This window comes from Hyperolius riggenbachi, chromosome 4, assembly GCF_040937935.1.
Source record: "Hyperolius riggenbachi isolate aHypRig1 chromosome 4, aHypRig1.pri, whole genome shotgun sequence".
NCBI lineage: Eukaryota > Metazoa > Chordata > Amphibia > Anura > Hyperoliidae > Hyperolius > Hyperolius riggenbachi.
In genome coordinates, this window is record NC_090649.1 from 59,525,009 (window position 1) to 59,542,941 (window position 17,933).

A 17,933-nucleotide genomic window follows, 5' to 3' on the forward strand; every position below is an offset into this window, starting at 1 on the left:
GGTATTCAAAATTTGATATCCTGAATTCGAACACCAACACTATTAGGGCTCTTTTCCACTATGAAATGCGATCCACTATGAAATGCGATCACGATCATAATCGCGTTTCAATTTCCACCATGCGATTGCGATTAAGCTACTATACTCATTATAGTACAGCTCAATCACATACAAAACGCGTCAGGACGACAATTGTGCTTTGAGCAATCGGATCGCGCTAATGGAAATTGCTGCTGCGGTTTCCATTAGTTTAATGTACCTTGCGATTTGCGATCAGAATCAAATCGCAAGGTAGTGGAAAAAGGCCCTTGTCTAGTTTTAGGACTTGCCTAAAAAATATATCACATTGTAGGTCATTTACACAAAAATAATGAAAATTCAGAAACAAACTTTTCATCATGCAGTAGATAACGGGATCGGAAGGGATGCAAGCGGCTACGCATTAATTCCGCTCCCATTCACGTCACTTCCGAATCGGAAGATGCAGCCAGCCATGGAAGGAGACGGCATGCTGCAGATTCTTGGATCACTCCGCATAACCAGCACGCAATGGAAACTGTTCCATTCCCGCGCATTGGTTTCAGTTCTGCCCCGGTACAATGCGGATATGTAGCTACCTTGCACCGCGTATAGTAGAAACGGGCCCTTAACCGTAACGGTACACGTTTCAATGTATAGTATATTGCAAAGAACAGTGCAGACTGCAACGTTGTGCTTGTAGTAGCCTCGACCTTTGACCCGAGTACCGCTCATCTCGCTTCGGTGGTCCTCTTGGGACAAATTGAAATGTGTGAGCTGGAGGGTGAAGGTCTGCACCATCAAAGGAAAATATGCTTTCTAGATTTGCTATTCAATTCACAAACCGTCTCTTGCTGACTAAACAGCAGACCCCGGCGTGTAATTCAGGGGCCGGGTGAAAGATTGGGATGAATTAGGCAATGTCAGGGGTGCTAATTTTTAAATTGGACTCCATCTTTATTGCCTCACGCACCACTGAAGCCAGAAATGGAAAAATAATGAGTTTCTATACTCCTGGGCTTCCCAGCACATCAGAAGCGCAGGGAATTGTCGGCTCTCGAGGTTCTGTAGACCTGCAGAGGATACCTACCTTAAAGTTACACTGAAGGCACTTAAAAAAAGTCAGATACTCACCTGTGGAGAGAGAAGACTCTGGATCTCATAGAGCCTTACCGATTCTCTCTTGGTGTCCTCATACCAGTGCTTTCACCCCCCTTAAGGTTTTTGACCGGCTGGTGGAATATGCCTTTGGGGAAATTCAGAAGGCTTCAGGAAGCATTTCAGTATCTAAGTTCTTGTGTAGATGGATGGCTCCCAACTGCACGTGTTTGGAAGCCCTCAGGGACATGAGTGAGAGGGCTCCCAGAGGCAGCAAATTTGAAGAAGGGACAGCCCTGGAACGAGGACACTGAGAGAGGACCAGGAGGGCTCTATGACAGGGCTTCCCATCCCTGTCCTCACGTGCCACCAACAGTGCATGTCTAGCACAAAACCACCAACATTCACAGGTGGGGTAATTAGTAGCTCAGCAGAGCTGAATATCTACCTCTGTGGATTGCCACAAAACATGCACTGTTGGTGTTGAAATTAGTGAACAGAGGCGCCAAAAGAATAAAACAAACTAAAAAAATGTAAATATGCAGAGGAGGTCGTGGTGGACTTACCTCCCCAAAGCAGACACAGAACTGTCACTTTCAAAAACACATAATTTTATTGACATACTCCAAAAAAGTGTTGCAACACGTTTCACAGGTATCAACCAGCTTCATCAGGCAATAAACAAGCAGTACAAAAACAGTAATGAGTCAGGGTAACACCAAGCTCCTCTGTCGACTCCAAGGTCTTTTTGAAAAATTCTTTCTTTGACTTCTACCCACTATTCTCCTCAACATATGTAGCAATTTTGGTAACAATAGCAGGTATGGGGGCTTTGCTAATGGCCGCTAAAGTCGGCACAAAATGTTTGCGAAATTGCGCAAAAAGTACGTGACATTATGAAATATTACTATTACGCAAGATATGAATCACGATTTTCTCTGAAATTTCACATTACAATTACAATGCGTAATTGCGAATTTTGATGCAAATTTCGCGTGTGCGAAATTTCGGCACTCCACTGATTTTTTTGATCTCTCTCTCTTTTTTTATTTATTTTTTTAAACTTCTCACTTTGCAATGTATTGATTTATTTTTGTACCCTTTTTCGCTAAGTTCCTCTTTAACTGTTTCTGTATTAACCTTCTTGCCGGTTATCACGAGCTCAGCTCGGGGTAACCTGCGCAGAAGGATTTCTCCGGCCCCGCTGGGCCGATTTTCAAAATTTTTTTTTTACTGCACGCAGCTAGCACTTTGCTAGCTGCGTGCAGTTTCCAATCACCGCCGCACACCGCCGATTCACCACTACCCGCCGCGCGCCCCCCCGCTCCAGACCCCTTGCGCAGCCTGGCCAATCAGTGCCAGGCAGTGCTGAGGGGTGGATCGGAATTCCCTCTGACGTCCATGACATCGGTGACGTCATCCCGACCGTGGAAGCCATTCTGAACAGGATTTCCTGCTTACTCTGATCGCCGAAGGCGATCGGAGTGGGTAGGGGGATGCCGCTTCTCAGCGGCTATCATGTAGTGAGCCCTGGGCTCGCTACATGATTTAAATTTATTTTTTTTTAACCCATTCAGGTTCCGTGGTTTTCACGTGAGAAATGTTCACCTCCCATTCATTAGCCTATAACTTTATCACTACTTATCACAATGAACTGATCTATATCTTGTTTTTTCCGCCACCAATTAGGCTTTCTTTGGGGGGTACATTTTGCTAAGAGCCACTTTACTGTAAACGCATTTTAACAGGAAGAATAAGAAAAAAAATGGAAAAATTCATTATTTCTCAGTTTTCAGCCATTATAGTTTTAAAATAATACATGCCTCCATAATTAAAACTCACGTATTGTATTTGCCCATATGTCCCGGTTATTACACCGTTAAAATTATGTCCCTATCACAATGTATGGCGACAATATTTTATTTGGAAATAAAGGTGCATTTTTTCCATTTTGCATCTATCACTATTAACAAGTTTGAAATAAAAAAATATAGAAATATTTCATCTTTACATTGATATTTAAAAAGTTTAGACCCTTAGGTAAATATTTACATGTTTGTTTGTTTTTTATTGTAATGTTTTTTTTTTTATAGTAAACATTTTATTTCGGTAGTTTTGGGAGGGTGGGAGGTAAACAATAGATGTATAATGTAAATGTGTGTTCATTTTAATTTATTTTTATTTTCAGTTGTAGTATTACTTTTTGGCCACAAGATGGCGGCCATGAGTTTGTTTACATGACATCACTCTAAGCGTAACACACGCTTAGAGTGACGCATCGGGGAGGGAACGGCCAGAAAAGGCGCAGCTTCCGAGAGAAGCTGTCGCTTTTTCAGCGGGGGAGAGGAATCAGTGATCGGGCACCATAGCCCGATACATTGATTCCCTGGCTACCGAATCCGCGGCCGGGAGTGCGCGTGCACACACGTGATCGGCCGTGGGAGAGCGCGGTAGCGTGCATGGTTCCTGGACGTAGTTTCTATGTCCAGGAACCAAAATAGGTTAAAGTGCTGCGCTGCCCCCTTGCCACCAGAATTGGAACGGCAAGGGGGTTAATCATTAGGCCTCCCATTCTTCTTTGCCTCAGCTTGCTGGACCCTCTTCAGCCGTACACTGCGGTGTGCGCTCTGTACTCTTTCTGGGCTGGCTGTTCTCAGCATGGTTTACTTCTCACTGCGGACACATAAAAAACCTGTTGCTGTGATTTATCCGCAGATTAAAGTCAAAGCGCTTGCCGCTGGTATTTAAGTGAAAGTCATTTTGGTGAGATTACGGCTTCAGATCTGGCCAGAAGAAGCTGGCAGCCTTTCCCAAGGTCAAAAACTCACAGTCCCTAATTAATTCCCTGCAGACAACCCACGTCCTTTTTGCATGAATACAAATGTTTGTGCGGCTTAGACACACAGTTTCCTCACTCGCTCCTTTCTTGGTTTTAGGAGGAATTGGTGTCATAAATCCCAATTAACTTTAAAAAAGTGTTGCGTCCAGTTTGGAGAGCCGACAGCCCTGAATATTAATGTGGATCTGTATTGAGTTAAGAGTTACTTCATTCTTGAATAATAATAGCCAGACTGTCAGAAGTGTTTAAAGAACCTAAACAGGGAAAAAAGTAAGCAGATAAAATCTGATAGAACTGACGGATTTTGAACTAGTCCTTCTCCTGGTGGGGGATTCTCAGAGTTTTCTTTGTTTGTAAAAACATTCCCTGAAAGAACGTTGCTCAGTCTAACTGCCAAAATAGCGTGCAAGCAAATAGGGAGGCTGGCTGGCTGGGAGAGATCTTACTATTTTGGCAGTTAAGACTTAGCAACTGACGTTCGGGAAATTCTTTTGAAAACAAATAAAACCTTCAGAATGCCCCATCAGGAGATGACTAGTCCAAAACCTGTCGGTTCTGTCAAACTTTAAAGAGACTCTGAAGCGAGATTAAAACTTGCTTTTTAGCTTATAATTAACATGGGCATGTTTGCCTCAGCTAAAACGCCGCTATCCCAGAATGAGGGGTCTTTACCCCCCAAATCCCCCCCTGCAAAATCCACTACCAACTTGGTAGTAGATTTTGCTCTTCCTGGAGGCAGAGCTATGAGCCGCAGCTCTGCCTCCATGCGCCGTCTATCAGCCAGGGGATCTCCGCCTCTCCCCAGCCCCGCCCCTCTCAGTGAAGGAAGCCTGAGAGGGGCGGGGAGAGGCGGCGATCAGCGCTGATAGACGCGCTGAGAGGCAGGGCTGCGACCATTAGCCCTGCCTCAACAGGAAGCGATCCCTGGACACCACGTAGGGGATTTGGGGGGTAAAGACCCCCCGTTCTGCCACGGGATAGCGGTGTTTTAGCTGGGGCAAACATTCAGGGTCTATGGTATTAGAGGCAGAGGATCAGCGGGATAGCCAGGCAACTTGTATTGTTTAAAAGGAAATAAATATGGCAGTCTCCATATCCCTCTCATTAGTTATCCTTTAATTTTTGCTTCAATCTCCCTTTAACCATTTCTGCCACTGGGACATGAGCCTCACATCCGCAGCAGCAACTTCTACAGCCACAGGGACGCGATAGTCATGTCCCTGCAGCTTGGAGGGCTGTGCGCGCGATCATGTGGGCAGATGCCCGCGATCGCAATGTTGCTGGTAACAGGGGGATTGGCTACAGGGGACAAAAGTCACCTCAGCCAATCTGTGCATGTCCGCCGAGAATGAACACTGCTTTAGTTCATTAACAGTGTTCAGTCTTAAATAGAACCGTCGCGCTTCCTCCCGCTCACCGATTTCCGTCGCTTACCACCACCAATCGTTACATTTATGAATGGGAACAAAGTTGGTGGTGGAAAAAAACAAGGTATAGACCATTTTATTGTGATAAGCAGTGATAAAGTTATTGGGGAATGAAATGGAGGAGCGCTGAAATGTGAAAATTCCTCTCGTCCATAAGGTGAAAAATAGAAAAATACCCGTGAGCTGAAATGGTTAAAGAGAACCAGAGATGAAGCAACCTCATGTATTTTACCTTATAAATCAGTGGGAACATGACAGTAAACACCTAATCTGCTCTTTGTTACATTGTTCTCTGTTTAATTTGCCTGTTATCACCTCTAAGATAAGAATCCCGACTAAGCAGTCGGTCTGGCTTTGCTACAGAATAATTATAGCTGAGACTGTGTTCTTTGCTGTCTTCAAGTCCAAGCCTGCCCCCTGCTGGCTTTGCTCAGGAATCATTATAGCTGAGTCATTATAGCAAAGCCAGAATCAATGCTCAGTCCAGGATTCTTATCTCAGCTAGATAACAGACACTTTTAGCAGTGAGGATGGAACAGAGAGCATGGTAAATGTTTTCTCTAATGTTCCCACTGATTTCTATGGTAAAATACACAAGGGTGCTTCGTCTCTGGTTCCCTTTAAGAAGCAACCAATTCTGACCTCCCGCACACCCAGCAGGGGGCAGCGGAGTAGCCTCGTCTGGGATGTTGGTTTTCATTGGGGCACTCACTTATGAATCAGCACTTCCCTGTGATTGTCGGCACTGAGCATCTGAAAGGACACAAAGCGAGGCACTTGGCAAGATGATGAAAGGACACGCCACATCCACCTTACACAGAGTTTGAAGCCTGACAAGAGGTTAATCCCATTTCTTTTGTACTGTAGATTATCCTGATAGGAACACATTATCTCTCAAACTCTATGTACTGCTTAAACTTTCCAACTGCCTTGAAAGCTGAGCTCTCCCTGGATCACTACTATAATGTGAGAACACTTTGAGGAAGAGCCTGTTTTCAGAATAAGAATCATATTCATTTGCCAAGCAGGACTGGGTCATACCTGGATTTGGATTTGGCACGTACATGACTTGTAAGAGATAGGAAACTCTAATGGGTGAGAGATGGGGCCTGGGGGGGAGGAGGGTGTGAAGAGAGTTCAAGAGGTTGACAGCTGAGGGGAAAAACAGTTCCTATGCCTTGAGGTCTTGGTGAAGATTTATCAAAACCTCCGGGCAGATGGGAACCTAAAGACCCGGGTTTGAGGGATCGTTGGCAATCATCTGCGCTCTGGAGCGCAGTCAGGAGTGGTAGGGGAGGTCCAGTGGGAGGAGGGGTTTCCTAATGATCCTCGTTGCTGATTGCTATTCCATTAGAATTTGATTGGATAGTAATCGACTCCTATCATGGCAATCTTAATTTTGATTGGTTTCAACAGAACTCTACCAAGCTTCGCAAGCTTCAATCAAACTGCAAGCGCTGTGCTGCTCAATGCAGGGCTCATTGTGTGGACAGGTTACAGACTAGTCATTCAAGCCCCCAGCCTCTGACTGATGGCTCTACAAGCTTAGCTAAGGGGAGGGGGAGAAACACTGTGTGTGTGCTTGTGTGTAATTCCTTAGTAATTCCTTACTACTCCCTCAGTAGCAGGGAGTGCAGTGATTGGCCCAATGACGGAGCCTTGATCCCGCCTTCAAGACCATCGGCTCCTATTAATAAAAGGAGCAGACAGCTGTGTGATTGGCGGTCTGGGGCTGTGCCCCCCCCCCCCTTGATTGGAAAATGGACCGCAAACCAGCGTGGCTTCTTTCTGTTGAACGCGTACACCGGAAACAGTTGCACCACAGTCGATAGGCACCCTGGTGAGGGTATCCGTGTGCTAAGCTGATATGGCGCTGTAGTCCAGCAGCTCCTAAAACATCGGTTGAAGAGATCAGCAGCACCACGTGGATGTATTCAAGCTCTTTATTGCATAAAGATAGCGCCCAGGGACAGCGACAGACGCTGTTTCGGAGACAAGCTCTTCCTCAAGCTGTATAGGCTCACTCAAAACAGTGAGTGAGCCTATACAGCTTGAGGAAGGAGCTTGTCTCCGAAACAGCGTCTGTCGCTGTCCCTGGGCGCTATCTTTATGCAATAAAGAGCTTGAATACATCCACGTGGTGCTGCTGATCTCTTCAACCGATACACCGGAAACAGGACAGCGGCTTCTTCCTTTTGATCTTAACATGCTTACAAGTCTGTTTATATTGGACATGGGACAGAGGGAAGGGGGAGGGAGGACACAGGGGACACAGAGGAAAGGGACACAGGGGAATGAAAAACATAGGGGAACACAGGAACCTAGTTCACAGGGGGGCACACGGGAATGAAGGACACAGAGGAACAGGATACAGGAACAGAGCACACAGGGGAACGGAGGAAACGGGCATGGAGGACACAGGGACACCAGAGGACACAGGGGAATGGGGGACACAGGGGAATGGGAGACACAGGGGAATGGGTGACACAGGGGAATGGGAGACACAGGGGAATGGGAGACACAGAGGAATGGGGGACACGGGAATGGCGGACACCAGAGAACACAGGGGAATGGGGGACACAGGGGAATGGAGGACACAGGCGGACACCAGAGGACACAGGGGAATGGGGGACACAGGGAAATGGGAGACACAGAGGAATGGGTGACACAGGGGAATGGAGGACACAGGCGGACACCAGAGAACACAGGGGAATGGGGGACACAGGGGAATGGAGGACACAGGCGGACACCAGAGGACACAGGGGAATGGGGGACACAGGGGAATGGGAGACACAGAGGAATGGGTGACACAGGGGAATGGAGGACACAGGCGGACACCAGAGGACACAGGGGAATGGGGGACACAGGGAAATGGGAGACACAGAGGAATGGGTGACACAGGGGAATGGAGGACACAGGCGGACACCAGAGAACACAGGGGAATGGGGGACACAGGGGAATGGAGGACACAGGCGGACACCAGAGGACACAGGGGAATGGGGGACACAGGGGAATGGGAGACACAGAGGAATGGGTGACACAGGGGAATGGAGGACACAGGCGGACACCAGAGAACACAGGGGAATGGGGGACACAGGGGAATGGAGGACACAGGCGGACACCAGAGGACACAGGGGAATGGGGGACACATGGGAATGGGAGACACAGAGGAATGGGTGACACAGGGGAATGGAGGACACAGGCGGACACCAGAGAACACAGGGGAATGGGGGACACAGGGGAATGTAGGACACAGGCGGACACCAGAGGACACAGGGGAATGGGGGACACAGGGGGAATGGGAGACACAGAGGAATGGGTGACACAGGGAAATGGAGGACACAGGCGGACACCAGAGAACACAGGGGAATGGGGGACACAGGGGAATGGAGGACACAGGCGGACACCAGAGGACACAGGGGAATGGGGGACACAGGGGGAATGGGAGACACAGAGGAATGGGTGACACAGGGGAATGGAGGACACAGGCGGACACCAGAGGACACAGGGGAATGGGGGACACAGGCGGACACCAGAGGACACAGGGGAATGGGGGACACAGGGGAATGGGAGACAGAGGAATGGGGGACACAGGGGAATGGAGGACACAGGGGAATGGAGGACACAGGGGAATGCGGGACACAGGGGAATGGAGGACGCAGGTGGACGCCAGTGGACACTGGAGGACAGGTCCAGATTATCTTGGCACAGGTGTTAGATGTGGGCTTGCCAAAGCCGTAAAGTCTAAACAGCCACTGATCTCTTCCAGAGTGTCCTACAAGTAGTGTTCAACTCAAATTTCATATAATCTTAATTGCACATTGAAATTTGCAATTACCATTCAAAATCGTATTCGAAATCGCTGGTAAATGCATAATGAATTTTGTGCATAACCATAATTACATTTCGTAATTAGGTGAAAAATGCTAAATTGATTCTGTGGGACTATTTAGGCTCCTTTTAACATCTTTGGTGACTGGTATTTTTTTTAATTTTTGACTGCTCTTAAAGCAGATCCGAGATGAAAAACTAACTATTACAAGTAACTTGTCTATATATCTTAAGAAAAGGTGGGGGGAAAGGCTGCGCATCCCTACACACATGTTGCAATTGAATGGGTAATCGCACAGGCATACACCGCCTCTGCCAGACTGAAAAATGCATGCCCTGCATCCAAGACAAGTGCTAACATTTATTAAACTAGGAGGAACTTTAGCTTCCAATATGGTTTGCATGCAAAGTATATTATACTAGACACTTGTGCCATGGTGAGGCAAACCTCCGGACAAGTGACCTAACCTAAATTTAAAACCTCGGGAGCAGCTAAGCAGAAAAAATGTGTAACTTACATTTGGTAGAACAGCGAGGAGAACACCAGCACATACCACTAAGGTTGCATCTGAAATGACCACCAGCTCAGTGTGCAGCACCTAAATAGATTTTCTGTACACTAGTGGTATGTGCTGGCGTTCTCCTCGCTGTTCAACAAAATGTAAGTTACACATTTTTGTTACTTAGCTGCTCCCAAGGTTTTAAATTTAGGTTAGGTCTCTTGCCCGGAGGTTTGCCTCACCGTGGCGCAAGTGTTTAGTATAATATACTTTGCATGCAAACCATATTGGAAGCTAAAGGTCCTCTTAGTTTAATAAATGTTAGCACTTGTCTTGGATGCAGGGCATGCATTTTTCAGTCTGGCAGAGGCGGTGTTAGCCTGTGTGATTAACCATTCAATTGCAACATGTGTGTAGGGATGCGCAGCCTTTACCCCCACCTTTTCTTAACTTTGTAACTGTGTAACTGTCAGGTTAGCTGCTCCCATCCCCTCCTCCTGAATTTCCTGTTTGCATGATAAGTAGTAGCAGATTTACATATGATTTGCATCTGAATTGAATGCGAAGTGTGCAGAAAATCTATTTAGGTGCTGCACACATGAGCTGGTGGTCATTTCAGATGCAGCCTTAGTGGTATGCGCTGGCGTTCTCCTCGCTGTCTATATACCTTATCTAAAGTTTAGATAGTTTACACAGCATATATAGCTGCAAACAGCTTCAAAAGTTTATGATTATTTATTGCTGTGATACAATGAGGGCAGCCACGTTCTGTTTGTCACATTATCACAGGCTGAGGGCTGGAGATGCTATCAGCTTGTCTGTGTGTAAATTCACTCCCCTCTCCTCCCCTCTGCCTCTGAAACCAATAGCTAGTAACCTCCTCCTCCTCCTGCCCAGACTGAGCTCACATAAGCCCTTGCTACAGTGCCAAGGCACAAAAGGAGCTGTGGGCGAGGCTTGTTTAGGTTATAGTGAATTAGAGCATTAAAACAAAACAAAAAAAGTATTTGGCTTGAGGAATGCCCTATAAACTATATGAAAGGAACACAATTATGCAAAGAGTAAAAGTTTATCTTGGATTGACTTTAACCACTTGATGACCCACCCTTTACCCCCCCTTAAGGACCAGCGCTGTTTTTACTGATCTGTGCTGGGTGGGCTCTGCAGCCCCCAGCACAGATCAGGTAGCAGGCAGAGAGATCAGATTGCCCCCCTTTTTTCCCCCCTATGGGGATGATGTGCTGGGGGGGTCTGATCTCTTCTGCCTGCTGGGTGTTGCGGGGGGGGGGGCACCTCAAAGCCCCCCTCCGCGGCGAAATTCCCCCCTCCCTCTCCTACCTGCTGCCCCCCCGGCGATCGAGGCTGCACAGGACGCTATCCGTCCTGTGCAGCCAGTGACAGGACGTCCCCTGTCACATGGAGGCGATCCCCGGCCGCTGATTGGCCGGGGATCGCCGATCTGCCTTACGGCGCTGCTGCGCAGCAGCGCCGTACAAATGTAAACAAAGCGGATTATTTCCGCTTGTGTTTACATTTAGCCTGCGAGCCGCCATCGGCGGCCCGCAGGCTATTCACAGAGCCCCCCGCCGTGAATTGACAGGAAGCAGCCACTCGCGCGAGCGGCTGCTTCCTGATTAATTAGCCTGCAGCTGGCGACGCAGTACTGCGTCGCTGGTCCTGCAGCTGCCACTTTGCCGACGCACGGTATAAGCGTGCGGTCGGCAAGTGGTTAATGCAACCACTTTTTTTTTCTTTAGGAATTAAATTCCAGAATAAATGATGGAATACGTATGTAAGATGGCTCTGGGAATTGAGCTATGGGTCAACTCTTCGACCTCACGAATCTGTCTTACTAAATTGTTTATCAGTCATTTTACGAACCAGCCAGTGCTGGGCCGAAATTACTCATGAGCGTAATTACGCATCGTAATTCAATGTAAATTTACGCGTAAGCGCTACGCGTAACTTACGGTCTTATGCGTAATTATTTACGCGTAAGCAGTTAAGTGGTATCGTAATTACACTGTCTACCGTAATTGCTAGGTATGTGTAATTTTACAAACACTTACGCGTAATTTTACGCGTAATTACTAACGTAAAAACTCCCCTTTTCTAAGAGTAGCCAATCAGTCAACATCCTAAGCAACCAATAGTATCTTCTCCCGCCCTTCAGTATAAGCGTACGTTTTGACGCATACGAATTATATTTACGCAATAACTGTCACATTGACCGCTATTGCGTACACATCGTCCGTATGCGTCAAAAAATACGCATTAATGGGTATTACGGCACTACGCGTAACATCGTAGTGTAAGCGCCTACATTATGGTATCCTTAAGCGTAACTGCGTAAGTTAACGCGTAATTACAGTGATGAACCGTAGATAATTTCCTACGCCGTAACCGTAATTGCGTAATAGCGTAAAATTACGCGTAATGACCCGTAAGCGTAGATTTTTCCATTACGACCAGCACTGGAACTAGCCATTTATGATTCGGCCTCATCACAAGCCCTTTGAAGACGGTGCTAATTAAGGCTTATGATAACCCTGGGTGCTCTACAAAGTGCCTCATTCTTGTTGGTACCAAACTGACCCTCATGGCCGATATAGTAGACCCAAGGGATTCTTATCTGTTTTTTTTTTTAACATTTAAATTCCAAGAAAATAAGGCTGGCTTCGTGTTTATCGCCGCTTTCACAGGCTTCACACAGAGTTTGGGGCTTTTCACGCTCACCCTTTCATCACAGAGGCTATTTTTTGGAATTCTGAGCATTGGTGTCATTCAATTAATTAGGCCAAAATTATAGAGATTTAGATTCATTAGGGGGTAATGACATGTTTTTATTCCATTTAATAAGGAAAGTGGGCAGGAAACCACAGCGTGAGGATAGGATGACATGAGGATTTTGGCTAATGACTGACATTTAACTTTTCAAGTTGGGAAGCTTATGATAGCTTCTAATGACCTTTTTCCTGAGTACGTATGTCAGATCTTTGAAGTTATGTGGGCAGGTTATCTTTGAAGGTCTGGAGGTGATGCTGGGCTTGCAGGCCTCGTTGCCGATGATACTGGGCTGGCTGACCAGGCTGCTGGTGATTCCAGCTGGCTGGCCTCGCTGCCGATGATGCTGGGCTGGCTGCTGGTGAATCGGGCTGGATGTCCTGACTTTGGGGATTCTGGGCTGGCTGGCCTGGTGCCTATGATGCTGGGCTGGCTGGCCTCACTACTGGTGATGCTGGGCTTGCTACTGGTGATGCTGGGCTGGCTAGGGGAGATGCTAGGCTGCATAAAAGCAAAATACTTTATTTAAATCCAACCTACATTAGGAAAAGCAGGACCTCACGGTCACGGGACTAGCAGCGATAACATGACACCTGCTATCAGGGCCGTTTCTAGGCATAGACAAACCAGGCAAATACCTGTAGCATCACCTCCAAAAGGGGGCACCATAGAGCTAAAGGAAAACAAAAGATGCCTTGCCTGGAGCACCAAACTGGTCAGAAATCACCCTCCCTGCCGTGTACAGCAAAATTAACGTATTTCAGAGCTTTTTTTTATAAAAAAAAATCTTTTATACTTTTGTTGGAACAGAAGGAGTAAGGAAAGATAAAAACAAAAGAACCTGAAGAGGGGACTTAGTCATACTTCATTGAATATAAAGCTGAAATAAACTTCGTGTTTTCTTCTATATATACCTGACATTCAGCTCCTTGAAGGCCAGTTGCAGAAAGAGACTATTCTTCTCACAAGGCTCTGGTTTGTATGCACGCTATTGTGTGAAGAAGACTCTTGGAAAGGCTCACACATGGGGAAGAATGAGCGGCGGGCGTGTGCTGCAGCAGATACAATGCTGACAGAGCGTTCCACAGCTGGCTGAACAATGACTTCCCTTCACAGGCGTGTTATTTGTAGATGTAAATTCCAAAATACATTGCGTTACTTCGCTCTCTTTTCTGTTACATCTCCGCTGTATAAATTCATTTCCTTCTGTCATAAAAGGAGACAATGCGGAGGACGACAATGTGGCGTTACATCCCGTGTATGTCTGCCTTCACGCTCCCCCCGGAAACGCTGCTACATTCCTCTTATTCAGCGCAGGCAAGCTATGACGATGGGAAAACACAAATTGCTTACAGTCATGCTTTCTTTCCTCTTGTGTTCCTACCTGTAAACATTCTGTTTAAAGCAGGACTCTGGAAGCGAACTCTAAGAATCCAGCGCAGCTGACGCCACCATAGATCGTAATAGGAATTACGGCTATAACGGTGCACAGTGAGTAACTTTGGTGCCATCAAAAGACGGGGCTGAAGTTACTTTTGAAACACTGTAATTCGGCCACCAGCAACAGCTGGAAGCCGAATTACATCATTCCCCACCATCCATGTGGGCCTGGAGGGGGAATAGTAATTAACGCTGCCAGGACTTGTGCAGCAGCAGGATAAGCCATATATCGGCTGTATCCTGCGCCCAAGTCTCCCAGCGGTAAATTCTCTCGTATGCCCTGGAAGACCTAAAAAATATGGAGCAAGACAACCAACATCTCTTACCTCCTTAGTGACTAAAGGTAAAAGAGGACCTGTCGAAGCATCAAGGAGGCCAAAAGGTGGGTACACACGTCAGATAAAAGTCTTTGGAAAATGAAAGATCACAGACCAATTGTACCCCCTTCCATGTAGTATGAGAGCCATTCCTACACAGTCTATTCTATGGAGCTGAACTCCCCATCAGACAGAAATCTTTGCAAGATGCAGCACACACAGATGCTGTACACATGCAACAGATCAGTATCTGCAAAAGATCTCTTCCTGCAAAATGCATTCATAGTCTATGATATCTGCAGATCATCATACACACCTTGTTTAACGGACAATTATCTGCAGATCAGATCCACCAGGTTGGATCTTCAGATCGGCAGATAATTGTCTGATCTGCAGATGAATGTCCGTTAAACAAGGTGTGTATGATGATCTGCAGATCTCATAGACTATCAATGCATTTTGCAGGAACGGATCTTTTGCAGGAACAGATCTTTTGCAGATACTGATCTGTTGTGTCTGTACAGCATCTGTGTGTGCAGCATCTTGCAAAGATTTCTGTCTGATGTGGAGTTCAGCTCCATAGAAAAGACTGTGTAGGTATGGCTCTCATACTACATGAAGGGTGGTAAGATTGGTCTGTGATCTTTCATTTTCCAAAGACTTTTATCTGATGTGTGTATGCACCTTAAGTGTCCTTTGTTTGCCACTACCACTCACTCACCAACTCTTGAGGCTCCTCATAATTTTAGCGTTGAGAATTGGGCACTTTCGGGTTTTCTTGGACACCAGGTTTCCCAGCGTTAAAGTGTACCTGAAGTCTCAAGTTTTATACTTACCTGGTGCTTCCTTCAGCCCCCTTGAGCCCCACGACGGCCGATAAAGCGCAACTCAGCCATTCTTACTGCTATCATCTGCTGTTTATACAGTGTAAAGCTATCCAGCCACTGATTGGCTGCCTGTAAGCTCTACACTACCGATCACAGAGACAAGTGTGAGAGTGGTTGCAGTCGGCTCTGTATCTCTCATGGAGCCTGTAGAGAGGTACTGGTGAATAGCTCTGCTTTAAAGTGAAAAGTAGGTTCAGGGTAATCTTTACAAAACAGGATTTACTTAGGAGAGGGCGGGACATGGGACAAGGGGGTGGGATCTGGTACTGTCCTGCTCAAAACAGGATGGTTGGGTGACATAAATGATAGATCATTTTCAATTTATCATTTTTGCAGTAGCTCATTGAGCGGTCGGACATCGCTGGACTCCGACGGTGGAGCTGGTGAGATAACGGCACGGCTTGCTTCCGCTCACAATGCTACGCATTTGGTAGGCTGCAGGAGGACTCCAGTGTCACCCCCTGCCCTGGTGTCACCCGGAGCATCCCGCACCTCCCACCACCCCCCTTAATCCATAATCCACCACTGACTAGATCCTCTGGATAAGCCAGTGTGGGGAATCAGCCAAGAAAAGTGACAGGTTAATTTGGAGTGTATATACAGAAATACCAGGAAACACTAGGGCAGAGCTCTGTGTAGATGAGCTTACAATCTAAGAGAGTATCTCAACAACATAACCGATTGCAAAACCAGCAAACTGCATTATTGTTCTGCACAGAGGAGGGGAATCTATGAATACTGCAGACACTTCATTTTTTGTTATTTTTGTATTTTGGCTAATTCACAGTTGAAAAGCTTTCTCCACATTGTAAATCTTTGATTTTTTGCTGATCAGAGGCTACATTGTAGATTTACTTAAACAAGTTGACATTTGCCGATATCCTTGTAAACCCATCCAGATTGTCTGTGATAAATCTCCATTCATTCCGCCTGCAGTCGCCATGGCGATGGGCTGCCTGCTGGGGCGACATATGTCCAGTCACCCTATAGAGTAGTTATAGAAATCAGCACAGATGTTTCTGCAGCAGCAATGGAGATATGACAGGGGGATAGAAAATGCCATCCACTTCTCCACCCCCCTCTCCACTATTCGCTGCCATCGCTGGAGAACAGCTAACAGGGTGTGACTGACAGTTTTGCCTAGTGTAATGTCAGTTTCTTTTATAACTAGTATTTGATCCCCTGCTGATTTTGTCACGTTTATCACGTTTATCCTCGCGCGGTGCGTGCAAAACATCGCACCGGTGCTCGCGAAATGTCGCACCGTTTGCGTGTAAAATAGCTTTTCAGGCTATTTTGCGTGCAAACGGTGCAACGTTTTGCACGCACCGGTGCAACGTTTCGCGCGCACCGCGCAGCGCTAAACTTTGCGGGCGCCAACTTTTGCACGTGCTAAGGGGCTTTTCACTGGCGTGCTAACACTTAGCACGCTTGAGTGAATGAAGCCCATTGTATTTATTCTTACAAACGCTCACGCAATCGCTGCACAAAGCGATTTTGTGAGCGTTTTGCGTTTTCCTATACCTTCCATTGAGGAGGAATCGCCTCAAAAATGGCCCGTGCACCGCTTCTCTGAGCGGATCGGAAACACATCGCTCAGACGTAAACTTTGTCAGAGACAATCATTGCACAAGCGCTTTCAGGGCAATTTTGAAAATTGTCAGTGCTTAAAAAAAATCTAAAAAATGCCCCTAGTGTGAACGAGCTCTGAGATACAGAATAACAGCCCTCAAAAACCCAGTGCCCCAAAGTCAGAAATGCAGAGTCCCAACCTGCTCCATTTTTCCAGATGAGCGGATGTGTTGCCCATAGCTACCAATAGTTGTAATGCGTCTGCCAAAAATCCAGTGTTTATTTTGTATCATACTAAAGCAAGTGGCATGACCAAGATGTGTCCAGGCAATTTAAAGAGTAAATTTAACAATGAATTCAACTTCATCCAATCATTAGCAGATACCTCCTTTACCATAAGAAATCTTTACTTTTCTTGAATAGATCATCAGGGTAGTCTGTACGGCTGATATTGTGGTGAAATCCCTCCCACAGTGTGATTTCAGCACCTAGGTCCTGACAGTTTCTTTTCTGTGAACCTCATTGCATTGTGGGAAATAATTGATTTTTCCAACTGCCAAGCAACCAGTATCTCACTCTGTGCATATGTATATGTATAAAAACAAACAACCTTTTAGCCTATTGCATTGTTAGGGTGTGTGGCTGTGGATAATGGTAGTTGGTGCTGTCTAGTTATTTTCTTGTCTGCCAGTAGTAAAGGTGATGACATGCAGGCTGATTGGGGATCAAACAATTTGAACAAATTACACGGCGAATATCAATCATTTCTTGATCTCTCTTCTATTTTCTAACTATTTTTTGATAAAGTTCTTCTTTAAGAGTATTTTTGTTGTTACCCAGAACCCTCTTCTTGTGTCTTACAGGTCCTTGACAACCTGGACAGTCATTTAAAGGCCTCCGAATTCTTCCGCTTTTTCTGGTTTCCTCATTCGGAAAATGTCAGTGTGATGTATCAGGACCCTACAGAGAAGGTATTACAGCATCGTATCACAGAATAAATGTTACCTTTTCACAGATATTCTGGCTACCTGCGCTGTCCTCTTATTTGCCAAGCCCTGCGTAATGCTCCAACTCCAACCTGGTAACCACAGTGTTAAAGAGAAACACAAAAAGGTGAATCTATGATGATGTCATGCCGCTCCATTTTCCTCTGTCATTCCCCCACATAGCAACATAGCGTGTGATCAGCTACCATAACATAGGAGAGCTTGCAGCACATC

The 17,933-nt window shown here is 46.3% G+C and overlaps 1 protein-coding gene across 1 annotated transcript in view; it reads left to right on the forward strand.

Moving 5' to 3' along the window:
- Positions 1-17,933, forward strand: part of LOC137504649 (L-gulonolactone oxidase-like) — a 238,772-nt gene that overhangs the window by 96,101 nt on the left and 124,738 nt on the right. The window contains exon 7 of the mRNA XM_068233231.1: positions 17,577-17,684. Coding sequence (XP_068089332.1) covers positions 17,577-17,684 — 108 coding nt within the window. The remainder of the gene's footprint in view (positions 1-17,576; positions 17,685-17,933) is intronic.